At 70.2% G+C, this 11,872-nt stretch overlaps 2 protein-coding genes across 2 annotated transcripts in view; one reads left to right on the plus strand and one right to left on the minus strand.

Annotated features, from left to right (window-relative positions):
* Window positions 1-6: 6 nt before the first annotated feature.
* Window positions 7-11,082, plus strand: WNK4 (WNK lysine deficient protein kinase 4). Its single transcript, XM_035347829.1, has 20 exons — window positions 7-400; window positions 4,662-4,834; window positions 5,115-5,335; window positions 5,434-5,591; window positions 6,033-6,121; window positions 6,265-6,484; window positions 6,566-6,890; window positions 7,037-7,167; window positions 7,247-7,314; window positions 7,394-7,535; window positions 7,608-7,724; window positions 7,801-7,956; window positions 8,250-8,307; window positions 8,457-8,609; window positions 8,746-9,305; window positions 9,460-9,556; window positions 9,655-10,078; window positions 10,226-10,428; window positions 10,520-10,617; window positions 10,715-11,082. The coding sequence occupies exons 2-20, from the start codon at window positions 4,713-4,715 to the stop codon at window positions 10,730-10,732; spliced, it is 3,360 nt and encodes a 1,119-aa protein (XP_035203720.1). The 5' UTR covers window positions 7-400; window positions 4,662-4,712; the 3' UTR covers window positions 10,733-11,082.
* Window positions 11,083-11,502: 420 nt separating this feature from the next.
* The window catches only part of LOC118178941 (cytochrome c oxidase assembly factor 3 homolog, mitochondrial), a 756-nt gene continuing 386 nt past the window's right edge, over window positions 11,503-11,872 (minus strand). Inside the window, exon 2 of the mRNA XM_035347867.1 lies at window positions 11,503-11,858. Within this exon, the coding sequence (XP_035203758.1) occupies window positions 11,746-11,858 (113 nt within the window). The 3' untranslated portion in view covers window positions 11,503-11,745. The remainder of the gene's footprint in view (window positions 11,859-11,872) is intronic.

The following is an 11,872-nucleotide window of genomic DNA, read 5'->3' on the forward strand; positions in this document are numbered from 1 at the left end:
GCGGGCGGGCGGCGGCGGCGGCGGCTCCGTGGCGGAACCGGGGCCCCCCGGGCGGGCTCCGCACCGTAACCGCGGCCGGCGGCCGTCGGGACGCGACCCCCGGCGCGCCACGTCCCGCTTCAACCGGCGGAGCTCGGTGGAGCTGGAGCTGCTGGGCTACCCCGCACCGGCCGGGGGGTCGTCGCCGCTGCCGCCGCCGCCGCCGCCGCCCCCGGGCGCCGCCGGGCACCGGGAACCGGAGGAGACGGAGAGCGAGGAGGTGGAGACGCGCGCCGTGGCCACGTCCCCCGACGGCCGGTTCCTCAAGTTCGACATCGAGATCGGCAGGGGCTCCTTCAAAACCGTCTACAAGGGGCTGGACACCGAGACCACCGTGGAGGTGGCGTGGTGCGAGCTGCAGGTACGGGGAGGGGGCTGCACACCTGTGGCACGGCACGGCATGGCACGGCATGACATGGCATGACATGGCATAACATGGCATGACATGGCATGGCTCAGCACAGCACAGCATGGCTCAGACCTGGGTAGGGGACTCATCCAGGACCTCCCGTGCCCCCCCAGCCCACCCCGGCACCCATCGCCCGCCGGGCTGCAGCAGCAGGGCTGGGTGCTGGCCTCCCCACGTGCCCACCTCGGTGCTGTGCAGGGCTCAGGCTCCGTGCTTACCAGCCCTCCTGCTGCTTGCGCGCTGTTTTCCCTTCACCTTGTCACCTCCCATGCTACAAAGCACCCGAGGGGTGTCAGCACCCCTGGTGCCAGCTCCTGCTCTGGGGGATGACGCGCGGATCCGGGCTGTGCTGCAGGGCTGAGCCCCCTGCTGCGATTTGGGTGCCTGCTAGCTCGCAGCTCGCCCTTTGGAAGGGCAGACGGGGCAGGGGAGCCCTCTCCCGCGCTGCCCTCTGCGCACGTGCCCGTGCTGGAGCTGGCCCAGAGGCTCGCTGCGATAGCCCTCGGCATGCTTAGGGACACGTGCTGCGGTGAGGCTGAGGGTACGGCGCGTCCTTGCTGCGCGCCGGCCGCTTGCCCTTGGCTGAAGCGGTGCCCGCGGGCACCTGCAGTGGTTCCTGCGGCACTGCCAGGGGCCCTCTGTTAGCAGCACCTGGACCTGTGGCTTTCCCGTAGCAGTTTCCTCAGCTCCTCTCCCTCCGCTCCCTTTGCCGTCCCGCTCCCCTGCAGGGGGATGCGGACGCTGGGAAACCGAGGGCAGCGGCAGAGGCGTTGGCTCCTGCATCGCCTTCTCCCCTCCTCGCTTTTGAAGGGCGAGATCCTGGCCACCGAGGGGAGGCTGCAGGGGGAGAGCCCGGCTGCGGGGCTCCTGCTCCCTCCTTGGAGCCCCTGGGGATCGGCTTTGGTGAAGTCCAAAGTCTCCGACAGACTCCCAGCCACCCTGGGGTGCCTGCTGCAGCGGGAAGGTCCAAGTCCTTGTTTGCGCAGAAAAAACATGTCCTGCGAGTTTGTTGTCTCGCTCCTAAAGCCTCGGTGCCGCCGCGTGGGCTGCGCCTCTCGGGTGGCTGCGGCCCAGTAACGAGAGGAGAGATCCTCAGATAACGGTGAATGACTTTTGGAGGGGTGACCGGGGCCTGTTGGTGAGGAAGGTGAGGTCTTGGGCTCCAGCTGGCCTTTGCGGGGTTGCACAACCGCTTCAGCTGAGAGCACGCTGCGGTCCCACCCTCGCTTCGCCCAATTCTCCCTCCGAATGCTCCTGAGCTCCCCTGCGTGCCTCCCATCCCTCTGCGCGGCGCTGGGAGCACCAGCTGGCACGGAGCTTTCTCCGGGTGATCCAGCCGAGCCCGGTGCATCCCACCCGGCTGCCTCTGTGTCCCCCGTGGGGCCATGCCCGGCCCCGAGACGTGTGCCCCGACCCCGCTGCGCTCGGGGCCATCCTGCCGGAGCTGACGGCGCAGCTTGGCTCCTGTGCGCCCGTTTGGTCCCGTGCCGGGCTGCGTTGCCTTGCACATCCCATCCCCCTACTCTGACATGTCCACGGGGGCTGGATCCTGGTCCCCAGCACCCATCCGGCGGCTGGGACGGGTGCTGCAGCAGGAGCTCTGCTTGGCACCGTGTGCCGGCTGATGGGCACCCTGTGCAGGTGTCCGTGTCGGGGGGGGCTCCTGGGGGCGCCTCCAGGTGGAGCAAAGGCAGCCTAGAAGCAGCCTCCCCCCCCCCACCCCAGCCTGTTCTTTATCCAGTGTCTCTTGTCCCCAAATCCACGTCCCGTGAGGGGCTGGGAGCACATAAGCAGACTTTTCAAAGTTGTATTTATTTGTTTTTTCAGCAATCATGCAAAGAATCAGACACTGTGACACGAATGCAGGATTGGGAACCGCAAATAAAAACGGTTGTGGTTCTGCCCTTTTAAAAATAGCTTTGTCCCACGTCTTTCACAGTTCTCCTTTTATTGCCTTTAAAATATAAATGAATACCTAACCTCAACCCTGACCTGCAGTTCCGGTCCTGAGAGCCTCGTCCCGCTGCCGTGATGCCTCCCAACCCCAAATCCCCCCTCTCGGTCCCTTCCTGGCCCCGGCACGGTGCCAGGTGATCCGGGGGCACCGCTTTTGCCTGTCCCCTGCCTTCCTGTGGGACCCCCCCTGGGGACCTCCCCGTCCCCGCTGCCCCCCTGGCCCTGAACGGAGCCGTCTGTGTCTGCCTCCCGCGGGCGTCCCGCAGCCCCGCCGTGACCTGTTTATGCTTTCCAGCTTTAGGTTGGAGGCTATTTCTGTTGATAGGTGCCGAGGGTTGGGGGGAAGGAGGGAGCAGGGAGGAAACCAGAGGCCTGGAGTGGGATCGAGCCGTGAATACGCCGCCCGCGAGTGGTTTTCTCGGGGGGACCCCTCGGTGTCCCTCCCCCAGCCCGGTGGAGTGGGGTGAGAGCACCCCGAAGGGGCAGGTGACCCCAAAGCTCTGCCCCGGCTCCCATGCTGACGGTGGGCAGGGAGGGAAAGGAGAGCGGGGGCTGCTTGGAGAGGGAACGCGAGGGTTTGGGAACGGAGCGGCTGCGTGCTCGTGTGTGGCCAAGGAGAGGGGGGGAGGCCCTCGGGACCCCCTCCCGGTTGGAGGTGCCGGGGCTGTGTCCGGAGGGGAGGCCTCTGGGCGCCGTCCCAGCGCCAGCTTCTCTGGAAATGTCCCCTCGGTGCCTGGGTGCCCCCTTTCTGGGTGCGAATCGCGGCTTTGCCCCACGGGGTCTGTCCCCGATGGGTGCTGCCGGGACCCAAGAGGGGGACACTCTGGGGACCCTGTGCCTGGGCAGGGTGGTGCGGGGGTGCTGGGGCCGCAGGCTTTGCTCCAGCGCCGGCGTTTCCTCGCGCTCGGCGAGCCTCCTGCTCCATCCCTCCCCTCCAGTGCTGGCCCCAGCTCCCGCGCTTGGCCCTGCCGGGCTGCCTGGCAGCCAGCTCCTGGCTCAGCGGGATGGGCCTGGAGCAATTCCCCCCCTCCGGCACCCTCCTCTTCCTCCGTGGGAGGTGGCTGGAAGGAAAGGACGCCGCGTCCCGGGCACAGTGGCTCTGCTGGCAGCCCTGGCCGTGCGTCGTGTGCCGCCCCGTGATGGGGCAGAGCCCTCGGGATGCTCAGCTCCTGCTTTGGGTTTGCAGGAGGAGCAGCGCCGGGGCCAAACCCAGCAGCTCTCCGAGGGCTTGGGGAAGGAGCTTGGCTCCCCTGAGCCTTGCTCCAGGCCCCCTGGGGGCCATACTCTGTGCCACCCATCGCTGAGGCTGGGAGAGATGCTGGGGCTGCCCTCGAGCCCCGTCGGTACCCTGAGCCCATCGCCCCACACCTTGGCCCCAAGCCCCCTGGCTCCTCGCAGCTCCCGGGGGGCAGCCGAGGGCTGGAGGGGGCCCGGGCGTGTGGCTGGGCACCGCGGGGGCTTTGGGCTCTGTTTTCCTCCCTGGCTATGAAAGGTCCCATTCATCCACTGCAGCAGGGCTCAAATTCTCCTCCGGGCTGAGCCGGGTCTCTAAGCGTGCGTAAAAAGAAGAGAGGGGATTATGGAGCGGCTCCAGCCCGGCCGCGGGGCCCAGTTGTGATGCAACAAAAATATTACGAAAGCTACCGGGGCTGAGGGACAGCGGCTGCCAGCCAAGGAGCCGCGCACGGGGCCGCAGCGTCCCGGTACCATCAGGGGGTCCCCGGGCTCAGCTCCCGGGCTCTGCGCCCACCTGACCCCTTCGGGATCCAGGCTGATTTGGGGCCGTGGCAGTGGGGCGCAGCTCTGCCCCTTCCCCTGGGGGTGCCGCCGGGTGCCTGGGCTTGGGGCAGGGTCCTGCTCCTCCTGCATCCCCCTTCCGGGGTTTTGGGGTCTGCGCCCTCCCCGCTGCCTTGCGGCCCTGGCCCTGCTCGGTGCCTGTGTCAGCGCTCAGCTTCGGTTTCCACTTTAATTAACTCGAGCAAGAGGAACATGGAAAAACCTGGGCTGGAGCCTCCCACGCCTGCCTCTCCCCAACAAAGGCCTCATTGAGGCCGGCCCGGCTCCTTGCCACCGAGGTGCCCGGTGCCTCGGCGGGGGGCAGGAGCCACCCGTGGGGGGACGACGACATGGAGGGTGCTGAGGGCATCGGGGCCACCTGGGGCATGTCGGTGGCCGCAGGCTGGGGCTGGCGATGCTCGTTTTGGCCAGCCCCAAAGCCCGTGTCCCCCCCCCCTCACTCCGCACTGGCTCCCGGCAGACGCGCAAGCTGTCGAAGACGGAGCGGCAGCGGTTCAGCGAGGAGGTGGAGATGCTGAAGGGGCTGCAGCACCCCAACATCGTTCGCTTCTACGACTCCTGGAAGTCGTCCGTCAAGGGCCAGATCTGCATCGTGCTGGTCACGGAGCTCATGACGTCCGGCACCCTCAAGACGTGAGCTTGGGGGTGCAGGGGAGGGGAAGGGGAGGCGAGGGGACGGTCCTCACCCACTGCCCGGGCTCTCGGCGCGGGGACAGGGCGCTACGGGGCTGGGTGAGGGTCCAGGGGGGGTCACAGGGCAGCACTGGCCACTCACCCCACCTGGCTCCCCGGGTCTGACGTCCCCTTTGCAGCCCGGTGGTGGGCACGGGGCGGTGGCGGGGTGAGGAAGGGCCCGGGGCCGGGCTTGGTGCCTTCGGGGTGCTCCGACGTCAGCCCCCGCATCCCCTCGCAGCTACCTGAAGCGGTTCAAGGAGATGAAGCTGAAAGTGCTGCAGCGCTGGAGCCGGCAGATCCTCAAGGGGCTGCATTTCCTGCACACCCGCTCGCCCCCCATCATCCACCGCGACCTCAAGTGCGACAACATCTTCATCACCGGCCCCACGGGCTCCGTCAAGATCGGGGACCTGGGGCTGGCCACGCTGAAGCGAGCCTCCTTCGCCAAGAGCGTGATAGGTGGGGGCACGGGGAGCACCCCCGCGGGGGGCTTGCGGGGGCACGCGGGTGGCACCGGGCGCCCCCGAGGCGATGCTGAGCCTCGCGGTGCGCCCCAGGCACCCCCGAATTCATGGCCCCGGAGATGTACGAGGAGAAGTACGACGAGGCGGTGGACGTGTACGCCTTCGGGATGTGCATGCTGGAGATGGCCACCTCGGAGTACCCCTACTCGGAGTGCCAGAACGCCGCCCAGATCTACCGCAAGGTCACCTCGGTGAGCGCGGGGGGAGTGCCCGGGTGGGAGACGGCGATGGGATGGCAGCAGTCGGACCTCGCCGCTCCTCCCCGCGACGCGCGGCTTGGCAGGTTGTGCAAGAAGCTAAAATTAGGCGGGGAGGTGAGCGGGTGCTCGGCCCCGTGAGCCACACAGGGCAGGGACACCCGCGTGCCTCACCCCGTGCCGCTGGCGCGTTAATGGGGTGGAACGGGAGCCGCTTGGCCGCTCCGTCCCCGGGGCACCGTGGCTGCCCTTGGCTGGACTCAGCCGGCTCCTACCTGCTGGGGTGGGAGCCCAAAGCCCCCGGGGGCCTGAATCCAGCTGCCGAACGGCGTCTGGCCCCGCAGGGCAATGTCCTGCCTGTTGGGCCCTCTGGAAACCTGCAGGCAGCAGCTCGAGCCCCGGAGGAGGCTGATGGGTGCTGCCTGCCTCCCCCAGGGGCTGAAGCCCAGCAGCTTCTACAAGGTGAAGGTGCCTGAGCTGAAGGAGATCATCGAGGGCTGCATCCGCATGGACAAGGACGAGAGGTGGGAGAGGACCCGGTGCCGCAGGGCCCTGCCCTGGATGCTTGCACCCAAGGGTGCCCCCGTGCACAGCCCCTCTTGCCCTGCCCCTCGCTGCCACCCGGAGCAGGCGGCTGTGTCCCCTCGCTGAGCACCCTTTCCCCCAGGTACACCATCCAGGACCTGCTGGAGCACTCCTTCTTCCAGGAGGACACGGGCGTCCACGTGGAGCTGGCCGAGGAGGACGACGGCGTCAAGTCCGGCCTCAAGCTCTGGCTGCGCATGGACGACACCAAGAAGCTGCACGGCAAGTACAAGGACAACAACGCCATCGAGTTCCTCTTCGAGCTCTACAAGGACGTGGCCGAGGAGGTGGCCCAGGAGATGGTGGGTGCTGCGGGGCACGGGGTTGGGCACAGGGTCCCGTAGGGCTCCCCGGGGACCTCTACGAGCCCTGCTCCCGCGCAGGTGATTTTGGGCTTCGTCTGCGAGGCCGACTACAAGCTGGTGGCCAAGGCCGTGCGGGACCGCGTGGTGGCCATCAAGCGCAAGCGGGAGAAGCTGAAGCGGGCGCGGGACGCGGGGCCGCCGGCTGAGCTGGGCCAGGCGCCCGGCGTCCTGCAGCTGCTGGAGGATTTCAAGTCCCCGCTGCCGTCGGGTGTCCCCACGCCTGCCCCGGCCACTCCCGGCTCCGGGGACTCCGTTTTCGGCAGCGCTTTCCCACCGGAGCCCGAGGAGCCCGAGGCCGACCAGCACTTCGTGTACCGGCACACCAGCTACTCCTCGGCCACCTGTACGTAGGCACGGGGAGGCGAGTGGGGGGTGCCCCCGCCACCCACGCCTGTGCATCCCACCCCAAATATATTTCCCGGGAGGGGGGATTAAGAGCCGAGGGGGCTCCGTTTCTGGCCGTGCTCGCTCACTTGTGCTTGCCCCCAGCCGACTGCGAAACGGACGGCTACCTGAGCTCCTCCGGCTTCCTCGACTCCCCGGACCTGTCCCATCGCAGCACTTCGGCGGGGACCCCCACCAGCCCGCCGCCCGCCCGCCCCGTGCGCTGCTTCCCCACGGTGAGCCCACCCCGGGGGGGGATCGGGGGGGGGGGGGATCGCGGTGGCGGCCCCGGCTCACGGCCTCTTGTCCCCGCAGAGCATCGCGGTGCAGCTGCCCACCGAGCGCCTGCCACCCGCCAGCGGCTTCTCCTCCCCGGTGGACAGGTGAGCGCTGAGCTCCGGGGTTGGGGACGGGGGGCTGCACACGGGAACGGTCGCGGTGATGCCTTGGGGCTTCCCGCAGCTACGCCTCGGACGTGGCTTCAGGCATGAGCGACGGCTACGAGGGGCTCTCGGCTGGCGAGCGGAGCAGCAAGCTGCCGGCCAAGCGGGCAGCGGGGAAGCTGCTGCGGCGCCGAGCCCGGTCCAGGCTGCGCATCACCAACGTGAGTGCCGGGGGGGGTGCCGGGGTGGCTGCGTCCCCGGTGCCGGTGCTGAGCTCGCCCTGCTGCCCGCAGATCTCCGACAAGAACGACCGGGTGGTGGAGTGCCAGCTGCAGACCTACAACAACAAGATGGTGACGTTCAAGTTCGACCTGGACGGGGACAACCCCGAGGAAATCGCCGCCGTCATGGTGAGGATGGGGCTGGGGGGGGGGAAGGAAAGAGGCTGCGCTGGGCGCTGAGCACCCCCCTGGCTGCCCCCTCCAGGTCCACAACGAGTTCATCCTCAAGTCGGAGCAGGACGGCTTCATCCACCGCATCCGGGACATCATCCACCGCGTGGAGACCCTGCTGCGCAAGGACGGGCGCGGCGCCGCCGAGCTGCCCGAAAGCCCCGAGGCAGAGGGTGGCAGCAGCCGGCCCGTGAGTACCCAGCCTCAGGACCCCCTTCTGGGGACCCTGGGGACACCGAGCACAGCTCGAGGGGGGGTGGGGGGGGGGGCTGCCCGGTGCTGGGGACCCCCGGTGTGGGCACTGAACCCCTCCAGCCCCGGGCAGGATGCGCCCCGGTGCCCGCACCCCAGGGTTGTGGGGCCACCGTGCCCAACAGAGCCACCGGTTGCTGCCCCCTGCTCGCGGTGGGGACAGGATGGGGACCAGCCGGGGTCTGGCTCAGCCTGTCCCGTCCCGGGGCTCAGCCTCTCCTTCCTCAGCAGGCAGACCTGCAGCTGCAGGAGCTCTCGCGCTCCATCTCCTCCTCTTCCTCGCTCAGCGGTACGTCCCTGCCCGCGGCGCGCCCGTCCCGCACCCCCGGCTGAGCCGAGAGAGGGTCCCGGGGAGGCGGCGGGGGGGGGGGGGGGAGGACAACACACGCATCCTGCCGGGGCTGAGCGCCACGGGTGTCTCTCCTTCTCGTGCCACAGACCTGGGCTGCACCAGCCCCAGCCTCTCGCTGCAGTCCCCCGTGCTGCCGGCACTGAGCAGCTCCCTGTCGGAGAATGACCTCTCCAGCCCCGCGGAGCCACCGGCAGCCCAAGCCCACGGGCAGCAGCCGGTGCTGCCGGGCTCCCCTGCAGGTACTCGCAGGGGTCCGTCCGTCTGTCCGGGGCTCCTGGCCGTATCCTGCCCACCCACAGCGCCTTCGCCAGCTTCTCGCCTCGGGGCTGGGGCTGCTCCCTCCCCCTGACGCCCCCCTCTCTCTCCCCCCCACAGGCTCAGTGCAGACCTGGCCGCTGGTCTCCACGGCTCCATCCTGGCTGACGGCACCGCCGCTCTTCCCGCAAACCCCCCCGAGCACCCCCGGGGTTCCCCCCGTTCCCCTTGCCCTGCCTCCTGCCCTCCCGTCCCCGCTGTCGGTCCCCTCGTCCCCCGTCCCCAGCAGCCCCGCGAGCCCCCCCGTGACCAGCGGGCCCTGGTCCCCGACCACCCCGCTCCTGTCCCTGGCCAACGTCTTCTCCCTGGCGGTGATGAGCGTGGCCCACACGCTGCTGCCCGCCGTCTCCTCCATCGCCACCTCGGGGGGGCCACCTCTACCCCCCGCTGCTGCCTCGGCCGCAGAACCTCGTCCTGGGGCCCCCCCCGCTTCGTCTACCCCGACCCCGCCACCATGGCCAAGCCCCCCCCCAGCTCGCAGCGGGGCGCTGGGGACCGCTCCCCCCGCTGTGGGGGGGGCCGTGCCCTTCTCTCCTCCAGCACCGGTGGGCGGCGAGGCCGTGGGGAGCCCCCTGCCGCCGCCGAGCACATCCACGCCGGGGAGCCTGGAGGGCAGCGCGGTGAGTGCGGGGCTCCGGGGGTGCTTTTAGGGTCGGGACGCGGAGCCCTCCTGCCCCTGGGGGCACCGGAGGGCCGAACGGGCAAGGGGGGGGCAAGGGTGGGAGCGGCAGCAGCGCAGAGGAAGGGGCCGTGATGGTGCGGGGGTCTCTGCAGGTGCCGCTCGGCTCCCCCAAGCCCAGCCACCCGCTCATCATCTCTGAGTCGCTGCCACCCGGCGTGCCCAAGGCCCGGCTGTCACCCATCAACGAAGGTGAGGCGGGGAAGGGGCCGTGCCCACACAGGGGGGGGGGTCACTGCACCGTCCCCGCCGTCCCGCTCACCCCCAGCCCTGCTTCTTCCCCCCCCCGGCAGAAGCCAAGCCCCAGATCCTGGGCCGCTTCCAGGTGACCCCATCCAAAGAGCCAGCGGCTGCCGCCTCGCCGGCACCGGGCAGCAGCGAGGGCGAGCAGCACGGCACCGAGCTGGCGGCGAGCGGCTCCCCCCTGCCCGCCGCCGCTGGCACAGGGAGCAGCACCAGCAGCTCCTCGGAGTCAGAGCCGGCGGTGCAGGACCCCCAGGCCGAGGAGGCGCTGCCCGGGGAGGGCACGGTGGTGCCGGCGGCTGCCGAGAGCGACCGGGAAGGCCCCGGGGAGGAGGGCGCAGAGGGTGCTCCGCAGGCGGTGCTGAGCCAGGTGTGGCTGAGCTACTCCCGCAGCCTGTCCTACGTGAGCAGCGACGACACCGAGAGCGAGGACGAGGAGATCTGGGAGGAGCTGCAGAGCCTGCGCCAGAAGTGAGCAGCCCCGCGGCGAGCCACCCCGGGGCGGGGAGGGGGGCTCTGTGCCCACCGGGGTGCTGCCCCCCGGGAGGATCCCCCTGTCCCCGGGGAGGGGGGGCAGACTTGGCTTTTCCAGGCTCAACTCCTTCCCTCTCTCCCAAGGCACCTGGCTGAAGTGCAGCTGCTGCAGAGCACCCAGAAGAAGGAGATCGAGGAGCTGTACCTCCGCATGGGGAAGCAGCCCCCGCTGGGCATCGTCTCCCCCGCCGCCATGCTCTCCAGCCGCCAGCGCCGCCTCTCCAAGGGCAGCTTCAACCCGTCCCGCCGCAACAGCCTGCAGCGCCTCGAGCTGGCGCAGCCCCCAGGTACGGCCCCCCCCTGGGGTTCTGAGCCCCCACCCCGTCCCCGTGGGGGCGCAGCTCGGTGCCCCAGCTCAGGCCCCGTCCGTCCCCGCAGGGATCATGCGCCGAAACTCGCTGAGCGGCAGCAGCACCGGCTCCCAGGAGCAGCGCGTGAGCAAGGGGGTGACCTTTGCGGATGATTTTGGCCGGATGGTAAGGGGCAGGGGCCTGATCCGGGGCCCCGTACCCCCCCCCCCCCCCCGCCATCCACGGTGCTCCCCAGCTCACCGACATCTCTCTCCTGCAGTAGCCACCGGGCCGGGAGTGACTTCGTGAACTACCTCAGCCAAGTGCCTGCTGCCCCGCAGGGGGTGGGAGCCCCCCCACGCCTCCTGGGGAGCAGCCACCGGGGTGCCTGCCTTGGGGGGGGGGCAGCCCCAATCCTTCTGCGCCCTGCCAGGGCCGGGCTGGCAGCGCTCCGCTCGTCCCCACACGTCCCCGCCCCGTCCCTTCCCCGCTGCGCCCAGCCCAGGCTGCGGGAGGGAGCAGGGCGCTGGCATCCCTCGCAGCTCCGCGCCCCGCTGCGCTTCGCTCCTGGCTCCCGGAGCAGAACCGAGCCTCCTCCGCGTCCCCGTTACACCGCGTCCTCTGCCTTACTCCACCTCGATGTTCCAGCCTCGTCCCAGGGCTCGGAAGCCCCACGGCTTCGCCTCCCGCTGCCCCGCTCGCCGCCGCCGTGGCGCAAAGCGTCGCCTTCCCTTCCTCGGCTGCTCCGAGCCCAAAGCCGCGGGGCCGTGCCTCCCCCTAGCCCGAAACACGACGGAGCCGGGGGCTGCGTGGGGAGGGCGGCGGGCGCGCTTTGTTACCAACCCACACCTGGGAAGCGTTTTCATAAATACGGCTCGAACGCGAGGCGGCTCCGGCTGTGTCTGTGGAGGAGCTGGCTCCCGAGATGAGCCCAAACCGGGCCGGGTGGTTGAAAATAAGAAGGGAAGCGAGCAGCTTGACAGCTGGTTCCAAAAATCACCTCAGCGGCTGGCTGAGGACGGGACCCCGAGCCGGATCCCGGCTGATTTAACGGCAGGCACCGAGGCAGGCTCCAGTCACGAGGCGTTTATTGCGTTCGGGCCGATCGGCACGGCCCCCTCCCGGCCCGGGGAGCGCCCCCAGCCCGGGCCCGGGCCCGGGCCCGTTTGGGGGGGGGGGGGGGGGGGCGGCGCCCTGCCTGCAGGAGACCCCCCGGGGCCCCTCAGGCCGAGGTGGGCCCACCCGGCCGCTCCGTGCCCGGCCCGGGGGCGCTCCCCCCGCCGCCTCACGCCGTGCTCCGGGGCCGGGCCGCCCTCAGGTGGCCGCGCTCCGCTCCCGCTGCACGGCCCGGGCCCGCGCCGCCTCCGCCTCCAGCTCCAGCTCGTCCAGGAAGCGCTCCTGAGACACCGAGTAGAAGGTGTAGCCGTCTGCGGGGGGGGGG

This window comes from Oxyura jamaicensis, chromosome 27 (genome assembly GCF_011077185.1).
Source record: "Oxyura jamaicensis isolate SHBP4307 breed ruddy duck chromosome 27, BPBGC_Ojam_1.0, whole genome shotgun sequence".
NCBI lineage: Eukaryota > Metazoa > Chordata > Aves > Anseriformes > Anatidae > Oxyura > Oxyura jamaicensis.

Bases quoted from the DNA above. Each gene is read 5' to 3' on its own strand.
- WNK4 (XM_035347829.1), top strand. From the start codon at position 4,713: ATGCTGAAGGGGCTGCAGCACCCCAACATCGTTCGCTTCTACGACTCC. The intron at 6,891-7,036 runs GTACGTAGGCAC...GCTTGCCCCCAG, and splicing joins CAGCTACTCCTCGGCCACCT to CCGACTGCGAAACGGACGGC. The intron at 7,168-7,246 runs GTGAGCCCACCC...TTGTCCCCGCAG, and splicing joins CCGTGCGCTGCTTCCCCACG to AGCATCGCGGTGCAGCTGCC.